General features: G+C 33.6%; 2 protein-coding genes across 4 annotated transcripts; one reads left to right on the top strand and one right to left on the bottom strand.

The window, feature by feature from the left end:
• The first annotated feature begins 16,158 nt into the window (after positions 1–16,158).
• On the top strand, positions 16,159–21,901 carry LOC129889060 (uncharacterized). Of its 3 annotated transcripts, none has more exons than XM_055964173.1 (6): positions 16,159–16,324; positions 18,978–19,074; positions 19,670–19,724; positions 19,827–19,939; positions 20,057–20,108; positions 21,851–21,901. In XM_055964173.1, the coding sequence occupies exons 1-5, from the start codon at positions 16,187–16,189 to the stop codon at positions 20,059–20,061; spliced, it is 408 nt and encodes a 135-aa protein (XP_055820148.1). In that variant the 5' UTR covers positions 16,159–16,186; the 3' UTR covers positions 20,062–20,108; positions 21,851–21,901. The 3 variants fall into 3 exon arrangements, with proteins under 3 accessions (XP_055820148.1, XP_055820147.1, XP_055820146.1); XM_055964172.1 differs by lacking the exon at positions 21,851–21,901 and adding an exon at positions 20,829–21,158; XM_055964171.1 differs by lacking the exon at positions 21,851–21,901 and having other exon boundaries at positions 20,057–20,282.
• On the bottom strand, positions 21,544–22,193 carry LOC129890493 (uncharacterized). Its single transcript, XM_055966037.1, has 2 exons — positions 22,081–22,193; positions 21,544–21,844 (listed from the first exon to the last, which is right to left on the bottom strand). The coding sequence occupies exons 1-2, from the start codon at positions 22,191–22,193 to the stop codon at positions 21,544–21,546; spliced, it is 414 nt and encodes a 137-aa protein (XP_055822012.1).
• Positions 22,194–25,532: the final 3,339 nt, after the last annotated feature.

Genomic DNA, 25,532 nt, shown 5'->3' on the forward strand with positions numbered 1-25,532 from the left:
ATCTCCTCCTATACAATGCCTCAAATGGAGCCATATCAATACTCGAGTAGTAGCTACTATTTTATGAAAACTCTATCAAGAGTAAGGACTGATCCAAATGACCACCAAAATCTATCCTTCACGCACGAAGCATATCATGTAGAACTTGAATTATCCACTTTGACTGTCCATCGGTCTGAGGATAAAATGAAGTACTAAGATCCAATCTAGTACGTAACTCATCCTTCAAGGTCCTCCAAAAGTTATAAGTAAATTGCGTACCTCTATCTAATATGATGAAAATTGGAACTTCATGCAACCGAACAATCTCGCGAATATAGAGTTTGACTGACTTTCCTGCATTATAAGTCACCTTAACTAGAATGAAGTGTGCATACTTAGTTAGCATGTCAACAATCATCCATATAGAATCAAACTTACCAATGACTTTGGAAGACCAACCACAAAATCCATTGTAATCCTTTCCTACTTCCATTCAGAAATGGGCATTCTCTGAAGTGTCTCTCCAGGCCTATGGTGCTCCTATACTTAACCTTCTAAGTGGGCGAACCAACGAATGCAAGCCCTAACTTATATTAGTTATTCTACTTATGAAACATGATAATAATGAAGAACCCCAAATCTTATTAAAGTTGAAATAAAAACATACTAGAGTCTTTACATATCATTTCTCAAAATCTGAAAGTCATCAAATCAAGGACATCTAATCTCAAATATCAAGTCTAAGAGTATCAAAAACTAGAATAGATAAATAACATAGTTTGTGTCTGAAACTAAGGACATCATGACATGACTAATGGAATATAACACGAGCTAGGAGGTTAGCTCACCCTGGAATCTGATATACTTGAGAATGGTTGAGGGCGAGTCGAAGTCAATGGTATGCTCGTTGTACTTCACGAGATAAAACAAAGAAAAAAATACAAGTAGGAGTCAGTACATGGCAACATGTACTGAGTAGGTATCATTGACCGACTTGAAATAAAAATCAATATGCATAAAGTAATAGAAGAAATTCAACTATAACACTTAACAGGTGGCAAACAACAAGATTAAGATCAAGTGACAACACAATAAAACAATTACGTAATTAGTCAATAATATCAAGAGTAAACATGAGGACTCAGGCCTCCATACTACGCTCTTTTGGAAAATGAGTTATTGGAGATTGGGTGGAATTAAGTCATTTATTTTTTTTCCTTTAATATTACCATTTTGGAAAGCGACATCCAATCCAAGAATATTGTGTCGACTCGTGACACCCAATCTAATAATATCGTGTCAGTTAGTGACAACTGATCCAAATATATCGTGTTGGCTCATGACACTTCATTCAAATATATCATGTCATCTCATGACATCTAATCCCATAATATAATTAATTTATTATTTTTTAATATCACATTCACTTCATTAATAATATTTTATCAAGCCTTTTTTATTCAAGGCATCACTTTTGCTAAGACAAATTCAAGATTATGGATTTCACTATCTTGGAATTACAGACCAATCACAATAATATATCATACATCCAAGACACAATAATTAAATGCATAGAAAACTTCACAACGTTACTCAACGACTATTAATTACTATTAAGAATCTACTATGATATAGAATAAAACATGACCTACCTAAACCGAAGTCAAGAAAGCTAATTCACCAATGTTTTTCATTTCTTCAATGCCTCAAAACATTTCCAATCTATCAAATACACAATATTTGTAAGTAAATGATTCTGCAAACACCCATATTACTATATGTCTAGTCTAGACCCAAATCTCACCAAAATTTAGAATCAATTTCCTAAATCTCAAGACTAGGGTTAAGTCTGTATTCATCCAAATAACATAACTCTAATTTGTATTCATATAATATAATACACTTAATATTTAATTATCTATCTCAATATATCAAAACTTAACTTATACTATGATAACAAAATAATATCTAATTAAAATTGAAACCAACTGGTCAAGAAACCAGTGGCGATAACCAATAAATAAACACCTATTGATCTTCTCCTTTAAACCTAACCCCATTTATAGTTGTATTATCTCTCCATCATAAGCTAAACATTACTCAATTATTATTTATCCACTAATCTTATTCCTTCATTAATATGTAACTTTTTGAAAGCCACATCTTCCCACACCAACATATAATACCACTTTATATACCTACATCATATCCCAAATTCACAAATTCAAAGATTGTATAAGTTTTACCTGAAGTAGTTCTTCTTTCTCACATGTGTAGCAAACGTTTTATGGTGTTAATAATTATCAAATGTTTTTCTACTTTATATTTATAAATATGGGAAATGGGGTATAGGGTATTATATAATATATTGATTTAGTCTAGTAACTAAATTAGTTATCTAAAGTTACCCCTCAAGTAAATAATACACATGAATGCAACTCTTTCAATATCATATATAGGGCATATTTTTCTTTTGGTAAATAAAGAAAATGTGATTTTTGAGGTTTTAAAATGGGTTTAGTATGTTTTTTTACTTGTTGGGTTCCGAGGGAGTGAGGTATCATATTTAACGTAAGGAATTATTTTTGAAGGGAGTTATATTAAACTTTGAAGCAATATGCCTTTTACTATAAAAAGGTACTGTTCTACTTGATATAGCGGTCCCATCGATAAGTTGTGGCAATCCATAGATTGAATTTTTGGTTTTACTATTATTGCATCTGTAGTTGAGTTGAGACGGGTTCCATAATTTTCTAGGGGAGTCCACAGAATGGCAGGTGAGATAACTCTAGAACTTCTTACTTTATTCATGCATGGGTCACATTTGCATTTGTATCCATTTGTGTGTGTTGTATGTCTGTGATTGTTTATGTTGTTTTGTTTTGAAATCGTTGTGGTATTTATTCCTGTCGGATGTGTTATTTACTTGTATTTGCCTTTCGACCTCACTGTTAGTACTCTCATGCTTCTTTATATATATATATATATATATATATATATATATTATCTTTTTGAGCTCGATCGGGCTAAGATTCCTACTAGATACCCTGTATTTTGGTACTCATTCTATACTTTTACATCTTTTTTTTATGTAGCTCTTAATACGAGACACCCTAATTGAGAATTAGATCTCTCGTGGTTGTTGCAAATTCGAATTATGGTGAACGCTAGGCATCTAGAGACTTGTTGATTTTCCTTCTCTTGTACCTATGTATTTTATATTTTGATTAGGCAGACATGTTCTATATAGTCCTTTATGTACTTTGAGGTTCCTGTGCCAGTGACACCATGTCTGGGGTTGGTTCTTGTGTATAGTTTTGTCTTCTCAATCACTTTTGGGACTAGTTTGTATATTTTTGTATCGTACTACATGTCTATATATATTATGGGCCCTTTCTTATATTTCAACTCATACTTCCGCTTATATTTATTACTTGTTATATTATTATCTTTAGCATTGGGGTTCAGTCTTGCCTATTAGGAGATTATAGTAGGTGCTTCCATATCCCAATTTTGAATTATGATAGACTGATATTAGAGCTTTAGGTTCACCGATCTTACAGTACAGGAGAAAGTGCCTATTAGATTCTCGTGAATTGGTACAATGATGTCTGTATCCTATCTCCAAGAGGATATAGAGCATTCTTAGTCATACATCACTGTATTATTTCTTATCATGCGTCTTTGACTATAACATATTTTGAGTTTCATTTGTTTCATTTTTTCTTAGATTGCTAGGAAGCGATTATATGCGACTGAGCCTGTACCTGCAGATTGGGCTCCAACATAGGGTAGAGGTCTAGTTCGACCTAGAGGCTGAGGTAGGGCATGAGCTGCATCACCAGTTCAAGATCAAGAACGGGCACTATTACCAGAGCCCGCTATAAATATTGATCCAAATATCCATCACTTGGATGGCATGGGGTCAGCCCTGCCTCCACCAAGGCTTGTTGCTATGCCAGTTCTTTATGATACTCTAGCGATGATCCTTAGTTTTATTGTAAGACTCCAAAAGTTAGAAAGCCAAAATAAGGAGAAATGTTACAGAAAGGTTGTTGGTGCAACTTCCCACGAGTTTACCTACAGATCAAAGGTTTCCTATGGACCATAGGAAGGGCTCATTGGAAGGACACCAAGATTGATAAATTTAGCTAACTGACAAGTTACTCTATGAGGAGGTCCTATGGACCGTAGAAAATTCTATGATCCGTAGGGTCTACCCGTAGAGGAAGATCAAAAATTTGTCATATGAGATTTTTGAAAAGTTAGTAGGATGAGGAAGTTGACGAACCATAGAAGTTGTGATAAGACATAGACAAGGCTTGTAGGAAGGGTTCTAAAAAGTGAGATTTTGCCTAAGTGTTGGACCAGCCAACGAATGAAATCTACGGACCATATAAGGACCTACGTCTTATAGATGGAGATCATAAGTCTAGGTGTGCATTTCCTGTAGCTTCATATTTTGTGCACTAGTACTACGAAGGTTGTCTACAACCCATAGGAAAACCTACGTCCCATAGGACAAGGTCATAGGGTAAAATTCAGAGATCCTATTTTGATGCCTGATTTGATGAGTAGTTAGTACACATCGTAGAAAGACCTACGACTCAAAGCTCCTTCTGGAAGAAATCAATGAAGGGTATTTTGGAAATTATCTATCATACCAGTGTCTAAACGATGTCATTTTGGAGTGTTTTGCTAAGCCTATAAGTACAAAATTCTTTCACAATACCCCTATTCCCTCTCATTCACTCAAAACCCCAAAAGAACTCAAGTCTTCTTCTCCAAGGATCTTCTTAAGGTGAATTAGAGTTATTCAAGCTTCAAGTCTCCTCTTTCAATTTTTTAGGCTAGAGTCCATCAAGTCATGTGGGAATTCATCCATGGATCTTTGTCCTTCCATGGAATCCCAATAGTTTCTCAACTATCTCTTTCATGAATTTCTCCTAAATCCTAGTTTTGATCAATTTACATTGGGTCAATTCAATTGTTCTTTTAATCAAATATAATCATCTAATCATGCATGATGTAATTTCAATTATATATTTTCAATGAATTTTACAAGGACCCATGCATTATGTTATGAATTTCAAGTATAAACTATGGATTTATGATCATGGATTTTATGAAGTATCAAGTATGATTTATGAAAGTTATGAATATGATTCAAGTATGTTTCCAAGTAAGAAATTATGAATTGTGAAATTATTTCTTACAATTTGAAAAAAAAATCATCATTTAGATATTTAGAAAGGTAAATATCTACAAGTTTATTATGATCATGGTTTTCAAAGAACTATTCTTATAACGTATTTTATGATGTGGATTGGTTGATTATTACCTTTTCTAATGACTATATATCTATTCCATTGGGATTATCTTAGCACCGAGAGAATTTTATGGGCGAGATCCACAAGGAAACCCTAGTATCAAACATTAGTTCCAAAACTACATGCCACAATAGGTGACTTTATGGCCTAACTAGTGGATCCACATATAGCTCATGTTCATATTTATACAGATTCTACCTTGACAAGTAGCCTCTCTCTTCTTGGTGTGGAAGTTGCATCGAATTTCATATTATAGCTCACATGGTCTTAATTGTCTATTAAGGTTAATATCCCACCTATATATATGTTCTTCTTATACGCTCTTATGATGTTTTATAATGCATTGACCTTATCAAATATTTTCAAGGATTTTCAAGTTTTATTTCATGTTTTTAAGGTACTTGGTCATGTATCACATGTTCATATTGATTCTATCCGATTGTTCTTATTCATGCACATTTCTCACATACTTAGTACATTTCATGTACTAACACATACCTTTGTCTATATTGTATCATAATATAGGTTCTAATGATCACTCTACACATCTCGCTCATGGCCAGATATTAGAGTTTATTATTTACTTGTTTATGAGTCCTCATGTTCCAAGGACGCGACATTTATGATTTTCTTTATATTTCTTATGACTTTACTTCATTATGTTGTTGGTGAGGTAGGAACTTGTGTTATGCCCCCTCTAGACTAGTAGAGGCATGTTAGATTTGTTATGTCTATGTTGTCCCATTTATTCGGAGATTTTAGCTTGATATCTCTTATGATGAGATTTCCTTTTTGAGACTTCTATTCTGCATTTATTTTTTATCTTATTATCATATTTACCTTATGTATACTCATGTATGATATGTTAAGAGGCTTAGTTGGAATATTTTAGGGTCCTAATCATCGTGTCACGTCTAGAACCCAGCTTAGGTCATGATATTTATGTAGGTATGTCCAGGCAAGCGATTTTCCTAGTACTTTAGTTGGTCCCTAGATTTGAGATGAGCCCCAAACTTCATCCCAAGTAAGGGCATAAGATGATCAGGTACCAAAGGCGTAGCCTGCTTCTACAACCCATCACTTAGTAGTTCAGCCGGTTTTGATAGTTGCTTCATCTTTGGTAGTTAGGAAAATTATACTTTCTAAAGAGCAGAAGATGCTGGGATGGTTCATCAGGTTAGGCCCTCACAAGTTCTCAAATTCTGCGAGCAAGGATACATACCATTTTTTAATGAATTTCAAGAAGCGGTTGCATAACCTTAAGTTGGTAGAGTCGCATGGCACAGATTACACTATTTTCCAGCTGGATCACCTCTATGAGGCTTTTTTGGAGAATTATGGGCCTCATAGCTTGAGGGGAGAGGCTGTGGGATAATTTTACTAGGTTGATGAAGGGATCGATGTCGATTTCAGAGTATAAGACACAGTTCCATGAGCTTTCTAGGCACATAACTACGATCATACCGATACAGTAGGAGAGGGTGCACAAATTTGTTAAAGGTTTGGTTTTTCCCCTTCTTTTGGATATAGAGCAGATAGTAGCATCAGGCAGTTCATTCCTTTAGATAGTAGACTATGCACACATCATTGAGGGTATAAATTTTGTAGCCTATGGAGGAAGTGAAAAAGGCCCCGCCGTGAGGGTAGTTTCAGTGGGTCTCAGTCCCATAGTAAGGGTTTTTAGGGCCAAAGTTATCCACAACAGTTCTAGCCTACCAGGATGGTTCAGGCAGCCTTACAGCTCACTGATGGTGGTTTAGCAGGTGTTAGTGATTAGGGCATCTAATTTTTGGGTCAAACTTCTCGGTGTTCACATTTGGTGTATTCAGGCCATGGTTACCATTCTATTCCAGCCATGCAATTTTACAAGGTTACTTATGGTAGGGGTTATTATGAGTGAGATAAGTTGGGATATTTTGCTAGAGATTGTCGTATGTGCCACATTCTCAAGCACAGGCCCAGTAGAGTCAGCATATTTAGTCCCCCAAGCTCTGATTTAATTGACTCGAGAAAGTGTACAAGGTAGTAGAGGTTGTTCCCAGGGTACTCAAAGTGGTCCTCAGTCAGTCAGGTCAAGCACTCAAGGTGGACACAGCCATATGTATGCTTTCCTTAGGAAGCTAGAGGCGGAGGCTTCAGATGTTATCATTATAGGTACAATCTCTAACACTCATCAGCATGCATATGATGTGTTTGATCCTAGATTTACTTACTCGTATGTGTATTTCTATTATGCCACACATTTGGATGTGTTGTGTGAGCTTTTACATATGCCTATGAATATATCTACACCCGCAAGTGATTCTTTAGTAGTGGATCGAGTGTATCAATCCTTTTTGGTGTCCATCTTAAGTTATGATACTAAGGAGGACCTGATTATATTTTATATATATATCATGATCTAAGCTAGAACCTAGGCATGACACAATGATTAGTATTCTAAGGGACCCCAACCAATTCTCTTAGCTTACCATACATGAGAATACATAAGGTAAGTACAGCAATAAAACTACATCACAAATGCGGAAAATAAATTCTCAACATGAAATAAAATTTCAATAAGAGAGAAAGCAACTCTAAAAGAGCATGAAAGCATAGACTCTATGAACATCGCATATTCATCTACTAGTCTAGATAGAGGTATAACATAAGCTCATATCTCACTTAATATAAAAGATAAAAGTCATAAGGAATAATAGAAAGATAAATATCTCATCCTCGAATCATGATGACTTATCAATAATAAGAGAATAGTGCTCAAACTCTAGCCACTAGTGGGAGGTGCATGATGATCTTTAGACCCTACATTACAATACAATGTAGGCAAAAGTATGCATTAGTACATGGAATGTACTAAGTATGTGAGAAGAATACATAAAAAAAATAGAAAACAGTCAATATGAATATGTTATGCATGACCAATACCTTGAAAATATGAGTAAACCTTGAAAGTATTTGGAAATCATAATCATATGGTCAATGCATCATAAAACCTCATGATAATCTTATAAACATAGCATATACATATGTGTGATATTAAACGTCATTGTGAGAGCCATGAGTCTTTGTGAGAGGTACCCTTAACCGACATAAATCATGAAAGCTATACCATAGAGTCCTGTATTTTTCTCACACATAGAAAAGAGAGGGTCCATACTTGCCAAGGTAAGAATCGTAACATCGCTTAAGTGGATCCACTAAGCCATTAAGGAATCAAGCCTTAACTAGCGGGTGACCCTTTCTAAGAAATTAAGCCTCTACTAAAGGGTGATCCTTCTTCCAACGATGGCATGTAGTTATACGACAATGGGATTTCTGCTAATTGTATCATGCCTCTACTAATAGGTGAGCCTCTATCCCAAGGTCCCCTCGCCGCTAGGTCCATTCTCAACGAATATCATACGTAATATAACATAAGCTTTGAAGATGGTAAGAATCTAGTAATACCAAGTTCATTATAAATACTTGAAAATCATAAGAATAGCTCCTTCAACATATCATGACATCATAGCATATTCATAAAGATACTTATATAAAGTATCAAAATCATGATAAGCTTTCATATTGTGAGATAACCTTTCACAATCTTTATACTTTCTTGAAACATACTTGAAATCATACTTCATCATCATTATCTACTTTTATGAGTTATTCATAAGTCCTTCAAAATCATTCATAAATCATTTATAAAATCCTTTGTCAATCATGATCATAATTTCATAAATTTATACTTGAAAATTGCATAGGGCATGGGTCCATGAAAATGAACTTGAAATCATGCAATTTAACTTGAATCATGCATAATTATATCAATGATAATAAAATAAACTATAATTGAATTGACTCAATTCAATTTCATAAGAATTAGTTCTTAGAAGGAAAATTTATAAAAGGGGTATTTAGAGAAAACCTTGGGAGTGTATGGATGGAAGGGTCTATGGATGAATGCCCTAGATGAAATTGAAATTGAGAAGAAGAATGGTACCTTGCATATGTGTATTGATTACAGGAAGCTAAATAAGGTGACCAACAAGAATAGGTATCCCATGCCGTATACTAATGATTTGTTTGATCAGCTTTAGGGTGAGGCAGTTTTCTCTAAGATAGACTTGAGATCGGGCTACCACCAGTTAAGGATTAGAGTGGCATATATCCCAAAGGCTTTATTTAGGACTTGATACAATTACTATGAGTTCCTAGTCATGTTTTTCGAATTGACTAATGCCTTTATAGTGTTCATGGAGTTAATGAATAGGGTGTTCAGGCCCTACTTCGACTCCTTCGTGATAGTGTTCATTAGTGGCATTCTAGTCTATTCTAGGAGTAGGGAGCACCATGAATAACATCTTAAGGTTGTACTCCAGACCTTGCGAGATCAGCAGTTGTATGCCCAATTCACTAAGTGTGAGTTTTAGCTTGAGTCTGTGACATTGTTGGGACACTAGTGTCCAAGGATGGGATTATGGTGGATCCGACAAAGATTGCTACAGTTCGTGATTGGGCTAGTCCTACTTGTCCTATCGAGGCTTGTAGTTTCATCGTGTAAGCAGGCTACTACAAGCAGTTTATGGAGGGTTTTTCTTTGATAGCAACACCTTTGACTAGATTGGCTCAGAAGAATGTCCCTTTTTTGGTCTGATGAGTGTTAAGCAATCTTTCTGAACCTCAAGGGTGTCCCTTTTCAATGGTATGATGAGTGTGAGGCAATATTTCTGAACCTAAAGGTCTTGTTGACTTCATCTCTAATTCTGACTCTTCTTGTTGAGGGCCATAGGTTTACGATATGCTGTTACGCTTCTAGTGTCATTTTAGGTTGAGTTATGATAAAGCATGGCAGAGTTATCATATATTCTTTTAGATAGTGAAAGATTTGCGAGAAGAGCTACCCCACTCATGACTTGGAGTTAGCGGTGTTAGTAGTTGTATTGAAGATCTAGACGCACTATTTTTATGGAGTCCATTGTGAGGTATCTTCCGATCACCGCAGTCTTCACTATATTTTCAGCTAGAAGGACCTTAATGTGAGATAGTGGAGGTGGCTGGAGTTACTGAAAGACTATGATATGATGATCCTTTATCACCCTGGCAAGGAAAATATAGTAGCAGATGTCTTAAACCGAAAGGCAGTGAGCATGGGGAATTTGTCTTTCTTAGCCGTGGAGAAGCAAACTTTGGCTTCGAACATCCAATCCTTAGCAAATCAGATGGTTGAACTTGACATTTTTGAGCTAGGAAGGTTTCACGACCTAAGCTAGACCCTAGGAGTGACACAACAATTAGAATCCCAAGGGAGTCCAACCAAGCCTCTTAGCATACATAGCATGAAGTATAAGATAAATCTTAAATGCAAAAGCGAATCTAAAAAACAATCTTGTCATAACTACTCAACATGAGAAAAGTTTAAGAATAACAACTAAAATGCAAAAGACATCATACTAGTCTGACATTGCCTTTACTAATATAGACGGACATAGGAAAAGATCCTAGCTCACCACAACATAATGAAAGAACATAAGTCTGAAAATAAAAGAAAAGACATGATGGATTTTCCCTAGGAACATGCGGACTCACCAAAACAAACTAACTCTGAGTGGAATCCGAACTAGCCACGAGGATAGGCAGGAGCGTCGTGAACTATATTATAAAATAATATAGAAAAAAGTATGTATTAGTACATGGAATGTACTAAGTATGGAGAATATGCGATGCATGTTATAAATCATGATAATAGAATGACCAAGCTAAACATAGTTAAAAACCTTTAAACGTCATGAGAAGTATAATACAGGGTTAATGTAAACTTTTAAGAAAATCATGAGTCAAATGTAGAATAGTGATAGAATCATAAGTCATAATGAGAGTCATAAGACTTTGTGAGAGATCCCATTAATTGATCTAAAACATGTGAGCTATAACATGGAGTGCAGTGTTTTCCTTGTGCACCAAAATGAGAGGGTCCATACTTGCTAAGGTAAGAATCCTAATATCGCCTAAGTGGATCCACTAAGCTACTAAGGAATCAAGCCTCAACTAACGGGTTACCCTTTCTAATGAATCAAGCCTCTACTAATGGGTGATCTTTTCTCCTACAGTGGCACATAGTTATGGGATAATGGAATTGCTTCTAAAGAACACCACCTCTACTAACAGGTGAGCCTTTATCCCAAGGTCCACTCGTTGCTAGGTTCAACTCTCAACGAAATGTCATACGTAAAATATCATAAGCTTTGAAGATTGTAAGAATCTAGTAATACCAAGTTCATTATAAATGCTTGAAAATTATAAGAATAGCTCCTTCAACATAGCATGACATCATAACATATCCATATCGATATTCATCTAAAGTATGAAGATCTTATTAAGCTTTGCATACAATTCATAGTTATACTTCATCTAGAAGCATCCTTAAATCAAAGTTTATAAATTCATGATACATTCATAATCTCAATCATAGCTCATAGTCATAAAATAGTTATAACGCATGGGTTCATGTAAAATTCCTCGAAAACATATTTTAAAATCAATTTATGTATAATAAGATCATTAAAGATTAGTAAAAGCATAACGGAATGAACACAATGCAAAATCATCAAAACCCTAGTACCATTGAGTTGAAATTGATAGAAAAGAGAGAAATATTTGGACTCCATGGATGAAAAATCTACATACCTTGATGAATTCTAGCCTTGAAATTGGAAGAGGAGACTTGAATCCTTGAAACCCTAGCTTGCTTGAAGAAGAAGGCTTGAGAGAAAAATCAGGGTTCGTGGATGAATTCTCGACATACCTGGATGAAAATCAAGATTGAAATCAGGAAAAGGAGACTTGAACCTTTGAGCCCTAGCTTGAATAGAAGATTGGTCCCTGAGAGAGTATTTTAGAGAGATGATTTCAATTCTAATAGTTTGGGAGAGAATAAGTGAGATTCAAAGTGTTTGGATAATTATAGGTTTAGGAATAGGTTCCAAAATGTCATAGTCTTAAGGGAAAAATAAGTTGGAAAAGATGAAAATATCCTCACTTAAAACTAAAGAGGGTCCCCTGAACAAGATCAGTCAAACACGCCTTCTAATCCGCGAGTCACCGACCTCCTGGCCAAACTCGCCAAACTCCTTAGTGGTCTGAGGGAAAATCCCTGAAATACTTGGTGAGCTTGACTTAGCTTGCCAAACCCATCGGCGAGTTGCCAATATGGCCTTTTCCCTCGCCTAACTCTCTCTTTTCCTGCCAACTTTTTTGAATATTTAGGTGAGGTAGCTCAGCTCTCCGACCCTATTTGGTGAGTCACTGAGCTTGGTTTTCCTCCCAAAACTTTCCTTCTTTCTGAGAAATTTTCTCTAAACCTTTTAGCGAAGATCCTCAACTCACAAAGCAGGTTTGGCGAGTCGCCAAACCCATGTTCTTCTCACCAACCTTCCATTCCTTTTTTTTATCTATGCTTTCATCACATTAGGAGAGCCTTGAGACATTAGGCGAGTCGCCCAGTCCACTCGCCGAGTTGCCCATGCCATTTGGTGAGCATCAGCCTCAATTTTCTCAATTTTTCCTTTTAAACTCATCATTTAGACTTTTCAACTTTTGGGCCCTCACACTCATATATATGTAACCATGGATCTTCGCTTGTAGCTATACTCAATTCCATATCATGCACGCATGTTGTCAACTCTTCAAATGTATTGGGCTTTAATCCTTGCAAGATATAGTAAAGACTCTAATTTAATACTTGAATGCCCATTTCAATAGAAGTTTCACTAAGGCAATCTTTGCAGTTAAGGCTTAAGCTCCTCCAATGATTGATGAAGTCAATAACTGGTTCACCTTCACGTCGACATGCATTTTTAAGTTCAAGCATATTCACTATACGCCTTGTACTATAGAAATGACTGACTAACTCTTATTCCAATTGCTTCAAATTATCTATAAAACTAGGTTCGAGATATGTGTACCAATCAAAAGTACTTTCTTTGAGATATGGGACAAATTGTGGGACAAGATAATCTTCATAAGTCCTAGCATCATTGCAAGTCTCGATGAAGTGTGCTATATGTTGTTTGAGATTCCCTTTTTTCATCAAATGGTTGGAACTTAGGAGATTTATAGCCAAATGCATCTTCAAGATATCAATTCTTTGTTTATATGGCTTTGAATATGTGAGAAAAAATTTGGATGATGGCTCAGATTTATTTTTGTTGGCCTCTATGATGAAGTCCTTTAATTGATCAATATGAATCAAACCTTCAACGGAGGCTTGGATCTTTTTGATCATTGTTGTTTGTTCTATGGAAGACTTTTTTTCTCTCTCTAGTTTTAAGAACCTTCATAGGGGCTTGAATTGATTCTCACTAGTTCATGCTATCTAAATATTTGTTAGCTTGAAAAGTTTAGCATCCTGTTCATGCACGTGTTTTGTTAAACCATCAATTGCTTTAGTCAAACTCATAAGTTGTTGTTCCACGTATGAAGCATTAGTAACCATTACTTTCATAATAGTTGAGGACATTAGAGAGTAGCATGAATTATCACACAAGTTAATCTTCAAAGGGATCACATCAAGTAATGCATGTGGAGAGAATCCAGTGGTTGAATCATCGTCTTTATTTGCGGTTGAGTTCTTGCAACCAGAGAGCTCAAGTTGAGCTAGAATCTTCTTGATCTTTTCGGCCACACTGCTTAATTCTTCTAAAACACTCATAGAAAACCTTGATTCTCTTTGGGTTGAGGATCCAAAAGTAGGATGTGATGTGGATGACACTTGAAGTGTTTGTTGTCCAAGCATGGTGTTCTTGTTCCTCGTAACAACTCCAAAACTTTCAAAAGTAACACCGAGGATGCTTTCCACTTCAGCAGAGATTTTGAAGTTAGCGCCCTTAGTAGAAGTTCATTGGGAGTTAATATTCTTGGAAGTCATTTGAATGTTTTTTCATGATTGAAAACATGACATGAGAGGTAGAGATTATCCCACTATATGTGCCAGAATTTATAGAAAATAAATTTCATAATCGAAAGATATCGCAATAATCATAGTATTTTATTTCAATTATGAGCATTACAATCTCTATGAATCCTCTGATTCGTCTTTTTAAATTCAAGAGCTTGTAAGCTTGATCTCGAATCTTGATGAAATTGTTCTTGACTTGTACTTGGATTCAAAGGCCTTCGAGCTTGTTCTTGAACCTTGATGAACTTGATCTTGATTTGTATTTCAATTCAAGGGCTTTTGAGTTTGTTCTTGAATCCGGTGGTCTTGATCTTGAGTTTTTCCTGAACTTGAATGCTTTGGTGCTTAAATTCTTGAACTTGTAGAGAAATATGCGTCATTTGATCCACCGGCTCTCTTTGGCTTCTATTTATAATTCTTGTGTGATTTTTGAATTATGAGGACCCTTATTTATAGTTGTAGAGTAGAGGAGTTATGATGAGAACAAGTTTCCCTTCGGTCTATCAGATTTAAGTGACATGGTTGAGGAGTAGTGATAAGGACAGGTTTCCTTCGGCCAATCAGATTTAAGTGACATGATGATATTTGATTAGTCGGAACACATCACTTGTACACACATGACATATTTTTATTGGCCTTTGATTGGGATAGGCATGTCATGTCATTTTAACACATGGCATGATCCTATTGGCTTCTTTGTTTGACTTGACATGCTATGTCATTTGCTGCGTGACACCAAATTAGGCCTCTAGGATAAGATGACTTATTGGGTTTAGCAAAATAAGTTCATCATTTTGTAATCCAATCTAACGGACTAGCCTAATAAAATTGAACTTTGATGAAATTCATATTTAATGAATTTAAATAATTGATCCAACTATATTAGCCAATAATATTTATTTAGACTAATATATCTTAAATTTAATGCAATCCGAATTTCTTACGAATTTAAATTTTATAAAATTTAGCCGTCTACAATGTTAAAATTACTTTTAAATTATTACGTGTCAATGGTACAGTTTGAGCGGTTATTTTCTAAAATTTATACCGTATTATTTTTTTTGGTTATTTTATTTCATATCACCAAAATTAGACGTTTTGAAACCTACTCATTATCTCGGTTTCTCTTCGATATCAATGCGACTCGATTAATTTTTAATATTTTTTAAATATAAAAATTAAAACACGGTTCCATGTGTATGTGTATGACTTTGGTAAAAAGTTTTTAGATATTTTTATTGTTTAAAAGGTGATGAATCAAGAAATATGAAAGAAATCAAGAAAAGAGATTCATCTCATTATATTATGATAGTGTAAAATAATATGAAGCAAAGACAAAAATTACATCACTAACGGAAAGAAATCAATTCAGATGAAACTCAATAACAAAGTCTACTTAATTTAGGTATTGAATACGAGAATTTTAATCATAAGACAAGAATAATAGCTAATAACTTGTAGCTTGATACTCTATATCATTGGAATACCTTGTAGTTTACTCGTTAATACTCGAGAGTCAAGAATGTTAGAACTAATTTAGTTTCGATCTTAGTAGTATAAGAAGTTTCAATGTTAGGACTTTTGATTGTTAATTATGTATTGCTTGTAGTTTTAAACTTAATATATAAAATATATTTTATACATATATTATTCTTACAGTTCAGTATTTTTTGTTAATATTTTTTTTTAAAAAAAAAAAATACTTAGTTATTCGGCACAGTTATAGATTTATATAAAATCATTGACTTTTATTAAAAAAAAAACTTTAAAATCGATCAGATACGATGGTTAAGTCAATTATTTTTTTGTTAAAACCATTGACACCCTATTTATAAGTAACCAAAAAAATTATGACATGAAGGCAGAGCTTAATGACCATGAATCTTATTTATTTATATTTATAGCACTAGAAGATAGTGGAACATTAGGAAAAAATATGGGAGTGATAGCATTGACTTGTTTCCTTAACGCGATTCGAGGGGAAGCCCCAAATTTACGTAATGGTCTGCCTTCAAATCCAAAGCTGCCTCCTCTCCTTTCCATTCCAAAGCCGTCTTGGGTCGTCAGAACTGAGGCAAGTTAAAGCTCTTTTTTGTTATATTTCTATCTGTGCTGACCAAATTTATTGTCTTTGGGGTTGGACAATTTGAGAAAAAATAGTTATTCAACCTTCTTATTGGTTTTCAAGATATGCATATATATTAGTTGTTTTTGTATTGAAGATAATCTAACACAACTTAATGTATTGAAACTTGGTTGGAATAGCTAGGGTTTGACTTGCACATGTTTCATTCTGGAATATTCTAACACAACTTTATATACATTTCAATTTGTATGTTATGTTTTGCCTTGAATCTTTTGGTCTTAAACTAAAGATATATAGAATGTATTAAAATATACTTTACCCTTATGGTTTTAAACATCGTATGTGGAAACCTGTAACTTATGAGTTGCCAAAAAAGGGGACAAACATTCGATTTTTTTGAAATGGACTAAAAAAGAAAGTAGGAAAAACCAATTGAAATAGAGGGAGTATGGTTTATCGAAACCTACTTATGGTTCTTCACAATATGGACAATCCAACATGACTTTATGCATTTGTGTTAAGCAATTTTTAATGTCATCATTGTTTCATGCAACAAATTACTGAAATGAACTCAATTATTGAAACTCAAATCCATACAATATCATAAGAGAAGAATACAAGGGATTCAAATTTTACCAGAAAGCATAATGTAAAGCTTTGCATTTAGTGGAGAATTTACATGGAGATACAGAATCAGAAACTACATCTCTTTGTTCAAGTGTCATAGAAAGTATTGGAAAATTTGATGGGAACGATAGTCACTTGCTTATTTTAGTCAGAGAAAAGAAATTGCATTAGAAAGAATAATATCTTTTAATTTGTTCCAGTAATTATTAGGCGACATCCATGAACTTTATTTCAAGGTCTAACTATCATATTTAAAGAAAGAAGAAAACCTCAACACTATTTATTTTTATGGTGGTGCTTGGGCTAGCCTGCTCACCTCGATTATTACACTAGGTACCTATACTTCCCACCAACATAAGTATCAAGTAACTCTACTCACCAAGGATAAGAGGAGATGGGAAGAAATCGCCTAGTTTTTTCTTATCTCTAGGTTTTGATCCATGGTCCCTGAGATTTGCACCCACTCTACTGACCACTAGGACAACAGCCCTGGGTGCTAAGATACCTGAATGCTAATGTTTGAAGTTTGGACTTTGTAGAAAAATATTGGTTATGCTATTGAGGATTGACCCATTTATGGATTGGGGGTGACTGCAGGGAAGACAATGGAGAAGAACAATGATTATTGAACCACTGATTGGCCTTCAAAATCCGATGTCGATAAACTGATAAACCTGTTTGTATATTTTCTTTTGCATCTGAAAATTGTTTGGGTGACATCTTAGTGTGGTAATACTAATTTTGAAGCTGTATGCTACATAAAAAATCCTAATTGAAGTTAATATGTGAAAATATCTCAGAACATGGTTTGGTCTGTCTGGTTGGAATAGTTAGACATTCAGTTCTCCAGTTTAAGTAGGTGTTTGAACATAAAAAATGTGATATTTGAATAAAAGTAGTATTTGAAGTTAAGTTGAAAAACGTATTTGATAATTTAAGTTTTGTCTAGGCATGCATTTAACTTGAAAAAAAAGTTGAAAGTTAACTTGAAACTCATCTTCAAAAAAATCAGTTCAATATATGACCAAATGCTGGTTTTGAAAATTTTGTTATTGGAAAAAAGGAAAAAGTTTCGATGGACAAATGACTCCTCAAAATGGTATATTTCTAAACAGATTCTTTTTTAATAGCTCCTGACTTTTAATAATCATTTTTCATGGATGGTGGAACTGGAGATTGGTCCAACTTCTAGGTGGTTACTTCAGTCTGAATAATACAACATAGCTTCATGTTTTGTCCTAGAATGCTATCAACGACGAAAATCATAACATAAAAATGCATTGTGGAATACTCGAAAGATTGTTTTTTTTTAGTCCAGCAAGGTGGTAAACATAAAATCAAAAAGCAGAAAGAGAAATAAGACTTTTATTTTGATCGAATTTTCTATTTCATATATTTTATTTTACTTTTATAAAATATGGGAATTTGTTCTTGTTGCTTGAATATTAACTATTCAAATGTAATGAGTTACTGAAAGGAATTATTTGGTATGATAGTAGAACAGAGAAATAGAGAGATATAGAGATCTGTGTGGACAAGAAAAATTAGAGACCGCATCCCTTTTCTTAAGCGTTACACTAAAAATTGCAAAATTTGAGATGGTAATCCATCATGCCGGATTAAGAATTAGATGTCGTCTAGTGTAAGCTGGTTTGAACCACATTCTAGTATTGATAGAGTATTTTAAGATTTGTTTTGTAGTATTTGTATCACTGAGTTAGTGATTTAGTTCGCCGTGAAAGAGAGTTTTGTTCTCTGTTTAGGCTAATTGATCAACACAAAGACAGCTCAATAAACACTTACTTTAAAGTAAGCAATGTTTACAACTTCCATAATTAAGCTTAGGTTGGAAAGTCAAATGTATCATGGATTAGGACAATCAACTTCTGATCTTGCAGTACGAGGCAGGCATCTATACTTATTTCACATGCATTTAGAACTTGCTTGTTTAACGATTATTGAATGCAAGCTACCTTGTTTTAACCTTAGTTGAATGTAAACAACTTTGTTGCAGTCGAATGTTCGCAAAGAAAGAAGAAAGCAGCCAGATCATCCTTGTGTTGTATGTAAAGGGAATGGCAGAGTCGAGTGCTACCATTGCCATGGCAGAGGTCTCTCTCTCTCTCTCTCTCTCTCTCTCTCTCTCTCACTCTCTCTCACACACACACACACACACACAAGATGGAGATACTGACAAACTAAGAACTTATGTTTGCACTGGGACATACATCTGATGCTATTTAGATCTCACAGTAAACACAAAATGTGTTAGTGTTGCCTTTGAGCTATGGTCTGCTCATCATTGGTGCTTGAAGTCTTGGTTAGGCTTGAGCTGACTTGATTTAGCTTAGTGTGCTAGAGGAGATGGAATAATTTAAAATAAGATAATGATGATGATGCAATAAGGCTTAAAGTACTTCTTTTGGTTCCATAATTATTTTGGAATCTGGTAAATAGTGGATGAGGGAGGGCCTTTAGAGGAAAAAAGCTGAATTAGGAGGATATAGCCGTATGCTATAACTTCTTAGTAGACACTCTATCAAGGCCTAACTGTTGATGTTTCCACGTGGCACTCTTTTTCCCTTTCTCCGAAGTCAACTATTTTCCCTTCGAATAGTTTCACAAATACGTGTATGTATATGTATATGCCCCATGATCTAATTATTTTTTCTTTAATTGACTTATTATACAATTCCCTTGATGCAGGGAGGACTAACTTTATGGACGTAGAGGTGCTTCCAAGAGGAGAATGGCCGAAATGGTGAGGTATCAAGTTATTCAATTTCTTCCACATTGTAGATATTATTACTCTGTTATTACTTGAGCTGCTGGGGGAATCCCATAATCTAATGCATACTTCTAGGTGCAAGACTTGTGGTGGAACTGGGCTTGGATACTGTTCTCGTTGCCTTGGGACCGGTGAATACCGATATATAATGGGATTTCATTTCATGAAACGGGATGATGAACCTGAAGGTAGATATTAGTCAAGCTGACATTGAAAAGGGACGAGTAGTCCGCCAATCTGCTTCTAAAAGATAAGTAGTTGGAATTCAGTCTAGATAAGTAATGATTTGTCTTGTTTTGCTGCAGTTTGAACCAAACTGCTCCGGGAGGAGCTTCAAACTGTGGAATGATGTTCCAGGTAGAGCAAGCTTGAAGCTATATCTAGAATGCTACATAATGTAATTATTAAAAAGAGGATCCTGCTGAATTCTTGATCATGCTAATCTACAAATACTTTTAGAATAATATTTTTTGTGTGTAGAAACACAAGAAAATAAGTAAGAATCATTTATTTTCCTACCCCAAAAAATAACTTATAATTTAATCGTGAATCATGATGAAAGTTAAAATTAAAATATTGCTAAATAAAATAAAAAAGACATTATTGACACGCACTAAAAAAAAGGAGTATGACAAACAAATTGTAATGGAGAAAATATTATCTAATACGTTATGTGTCAAAATTGCAAAGAAAGATAAAATAGCCATCTCATAAACCCTACTTAATCCATAATTCTCTGGAGAAATTAATAAAACTAAAACAGGAAGTAAACAAAACATTATAAGCTAATTAATGTTATAATAATAACTCTAGGCCAATTCTATAAGCAAGAAAAGCTTCCAATGATGAGCTTTTGGCTAAAAACTTTCAAGAAAACTTAAGGTACATCTTTGTGTTATAAAAATGAACAAAAAATATTTCTTATTTATGTTAAAAATTATAATATTAATCATTCCGTTAGTTTCTTGGCAAAAATTAATGGCTCTGGTCATTTTTCTTCCTCCTTCCTCCCGCTCTATTCCCTGTACCTTTCCTCTTCAACCTTGTAATCGACGTGTGACGGCTTTTATGCAATAGTAATCAGTATAGTAATCCGACGAGTGAATATGGGCTAAAACTCATCTGGATCAAGTAGCGAAGGCCAACAGACAATGGAAATGGAAATGGATTGGATGAAGAAAGACAGCAGAGGATTCAGCAGAAGTAAAGGTTTCAGTGGAAATTCTTAACAAAAGAAACTTCATTTCTATATAATCTTTCAACCTAACTCGTTATGATATGAATGTTTCAACAATTGCATAAAAGGAATGATTTACTTGGTCAATATACAATTCTTTTTTTTTAATAAGTTTTACATTGTATATTACTGTCAGTTCTTTTATTTCAATGCTTCAATTGTAGCTTTGATTATTTTGTTCATATCTATTAAGACTTATTCCTTGATATATATTTTTCTTTTTTGGCTTAAGTGTGCATTTGACAAATTGGATTTGAATCAATTGATTGGTAGATGACAAAACTAAGCAAGTTGTATGTAGTATTTTATGTTGTTTATTCAACTTTGAATTTTGTCTTTTCTTGAATCCAAGTTGTCAGGCTAAATTGCTGACTTTTAGACCATAGCGGTTAGTTTATGCCAAGAAACTAATAGAAGGATGAATATTGCAATTTTTGACTTAGATAAGGGATGTTTTTTATTCACTTTTATAACATAAGGATGTACTTTAAGTTTGTCCCGTAATTAAGGGATGTTTTTAGCCAAAAACTCTTCCAATGACCCAACTTTCACCTTTTAATCGGAAAGAAGCCAATCATGTTCTCGATTGGACCATTCCATATTAGAAGGCTTGTTGACAGTCCACTCATCACCCAAAACCTTCTTAGCCAATTTCTCCACACTACAATTATTAGCAATATCACCAAAATTAGCCTTTTCCCTAGCCTTATCCCTCAAGTCCACCGAATTGCTAATCTTCATATCACAATCCTTCTCTAGCTTCTTGACAATATCTTCAATCCCTACCCCAACTACTATGGTCTTGTTATCAGACAATAGTCTGCACAAAGACAATGGATGCTTCTTATAATAATATCTACAGGTATCCAAATCATAGAACAGGCAATGATTATCAACAACAAAGTTGTAAAAGCTGAAAAGGAGCTTCTGATATTTTTCCTTTGCAATTATAGTATGGAAAGTTGCTATTCTTGTATTGTGCACTACGATCAGCAAAAAGACTCAAGATTAGTGTCTTTTCCTTCTTCTTTTCTTGAATCTTTTTTATTTTTGATACCCAATTGTTGACTATCGAAGAATTTTGAAACGGACAATTCTGAACCATTCCATAAAGTCTCCACTATGATGGGATTTTTGTTTAATGGACGTATGGTTGTTGTGTAGATCATGTCATCCACCTTGTCATGTTCGATAGTCACCTCCATGGCCTATGGCTACTTCTATGACAGTTTTTGGAGTTTAATTTTATTTGTTGTTTGGGTTTAGGGCATCCTTAATTATTTATTTAAGGATATTACTTGACCTAATTATATATTTTATTTTTGAAATATTGAAATTTACAGCTCCTAGTTAGAATGGATGTAGTATAGCCGACGTAGTTGCATTGCCTTTTCGCATACGTTTCTTATATTTTCTTAATTATTAAAATTTTCTCAAGTATAAATATGTAGTATTTTTGATCGAAGTAAGTTAATATTCAAATTAGTTCACCAAAATAATATATATATTTAATTTATAAAACTAGAATAAGTTTTTTTCATGAATGTATTTGGTATTCTTTTATTCAGAAAAATTCAAACAGACAAAATCTAATGGTGGACGGAATTAATGATACTGTATCAACTTGGTTTTAAGTCGTTACTACAAATCCCGTCTTAAGGTTAAAACATCACTGTCAGTAAATTATATATTTTATTTTTGAAACATCACGATGGTTATACGCTTAAGGTTAAGATTAAAACATCACAATGGTTATATGCTTAAGTAAAAGTGTATGATTTTATTTAAAAAATGATATAAATCATTTTAATATAGTTAAATTCGATCGATCGATCTATTTTTTATATTCTTTTGACACCCCTACTTGCCAGCAAATTTAATTTTTTTAAAATTTATTTACCTATATAACGTTGTTGTCAATTAGGTTAAGATTTTAAAATGTGACTTTTAGGAACGACAAATTGCCATAGTCTACTTTATGTTTTGCAATTAACTGACCATTAATTATTGTAAAACACATTGTTTGAATCGAATGTTGACATTCCAACAATTTCAGCAAAATTACTGTTCTGTTGCACATTCACTACAACAAATTTGATTATCAATGACGAATTATTTTATCACTTAAAAATTATATTTTATCCCCAAAAAATAGTTGTAACAAAAAATATTTCGTCAAACTTTCGTCTTTAAATGTGGATAACTAAAAAAATACAAAAATAACTTAATGTTTCGTCGCTAAAATAATTATATCAACTGCAAAAAGAGAAATCGTCTCCAAATATCATGTAGTATTTAGGACGAATTTATTTGTCTTAAAAAGAGTAAACATTTTGTAGCTAAAAATATCGTATCGTCGCTAAAAATGTGTTTAATACTAACAAATCTAATTTGTCACTAACTATAATTTCAATTAGTGACGATGTTGGTTGTCTTTAAAGCTATGTATAGTTTGTAGTTAAAAGAATGTGATTACATCACTAAAAGATAATAATTTCGTAGTTGAAAAATATTTTTGATACTGAATATGCAGTATTAGTGGCAATATTATTCGTCACTCTATGTTGTCTTAATTATTAACATTTTAATTGCTATAAAATATTAAGTTAATGTACAGTTAAATATATATGTATGCCACCAATATAAAGATCATTTTGGGATAAGTTATTTTGTCACTAGATGTAATCACTTTGTGACAAATAAGAATGTAGCAATATTTTTTAAATAGATAAAGAAGACATTTTTGTGATCAGGATGTGTTTCTTAAAATGTATAAATATTTAAGAATAAATAATTTATGAAAAATTGTTAATATTTAATGCTTTGTGATCGTACTTGTTGTACTCAATTTTTTTCATTAATTACCTAAATAATAAATTTTTGAGCCAAGAAAAATAATTAATTAAGACCGGAAATTGAAGTAACAAAGTATAATATTTGATTTCAGCATATAATGCGTGTTACAATTTCTATGATAATCCTCTGATTCTTCAAATAATATGGAATATGTTGAACTTAAATTTGATTTAGAGTCAAGGGTTTGAATAGCTTGATCTTGAATCTTCGTCTTCAAATTTGGATTTGAATTATTCATCACGAACACTTGTACGGTTATGACGAATAATAAATATGAACAAGTAACTTGATCTTGAACTTTTTGATATTTGCCTTCGTTCTGGATTTTGAACTTGAACTTGAATTTGATTACTTAAACTTTGTATCTTTGTAGAGAATTTGCGACCTTTGATCCACGAGCTCTCTTCTTACTTCTTGTTCTTCAAACCCCCCCTCCCTCCTGAGAATAATGAGGACCCCTATTTATAGTTGTAGGGGGTGGTATGCTTGTATGATTTGATTAGTCGGTTTGAGCTGATCAATCAGATGCCTTTGGTGAAAAGCTTCAATTTGATTGGTCATACCATGTCACATATATACGTGACATTATTCTAGTGGCTCATTTAATTTGACTTGAATTGCCACATAACTTTGACATGTGACATGATTTTAGTGGCTTATTTAATTTGACTTGGATTGCCACCTAACTTTGGCACATGGCATGATTCTAGTGACCTATTTAATTTGATTTGGATTGTCACATAACTTTGACATGTGGCATAATTTTAGTGGCCTATTTAATTTAACTTGAATTGCCACATTATTTAAATTATTTTTTTGAATTTAATATAGTCCAAATTAATTTTCTAATTTAAATCCAATATAATTTTAATGCTTACAAATGTCCCCTACTTCAAGTCTTGTCAAAATGTTTTATTTGTTGAAGACTAGTCTTGAAGTAAATATATGTGAGCGCTGTGAGATATTAATATGAAACAATGTTATAGAATTAAGAGTAAAAGGATAACCTTCACCTGAACTTGTGGGGCCAAAAGTTTCAAAAAGTTCTTTTTTTTTTGGTTTCTTATTAGAAGTTAAAATCATTTTTATGAGTTGTCAGTGATGTCTCAACATATTGAGTCTTCTTAGAAGACGTATTGTTGAAGGAATTCAATATTGAGAAAGTGTCATTTATAGAATTTTCTTAGTACGTTAACTGAATACTAATCAACATGTGCATATTTTTATTTTCTTTTTCCAAATATTTTGTACATATTTATCATACATGAAAAAAGATAATTAAAATATACCATATATTTATTTTCTCTAGATGGAATTAAAGCTGCCGAAGGATTTGTTAACTCGACTTCAATCTGGGTGAAGAGAATTTGATTCCTTGTAGGATTCAACTTTGAAAAAAGATAACTACTGTTTTCTTATCTTAATAATATTTAACTTATCAAATATTAAATTTGTTTTGGACTAGAATACTAGTACCCTCTCTAAATCCCTCTATAAATAGCAACTTGTCATAGTGATTATTCATTAAAAACTTTTAGCTTTAGGGAATCTCCTGAAATTGCAATCACAAGGTGGGCAAACAAATTCTACGTTTTCCTACCTTGTTCATATTTTTATTTTCAGTTTTCCTTCCTTGTTCACATTTTTTTTTTATTCTACTGACACCATCACATCATTAGACATATGTA

This window comes from Solanum dulcamara, chromosome 5 (genome assembly GCF_947179165.1).
Source record: "Solanum dulcamara chromosome 5, daSolDulc1.2, whole genome shotgun sequence".
Classification (NCBI taxonomy): Eukaryota; Viridiplantae; Streptophyta; class Magnoliopsida; order Solanales; family Solanaceae; genus Solanum; species Solanum dulcamara.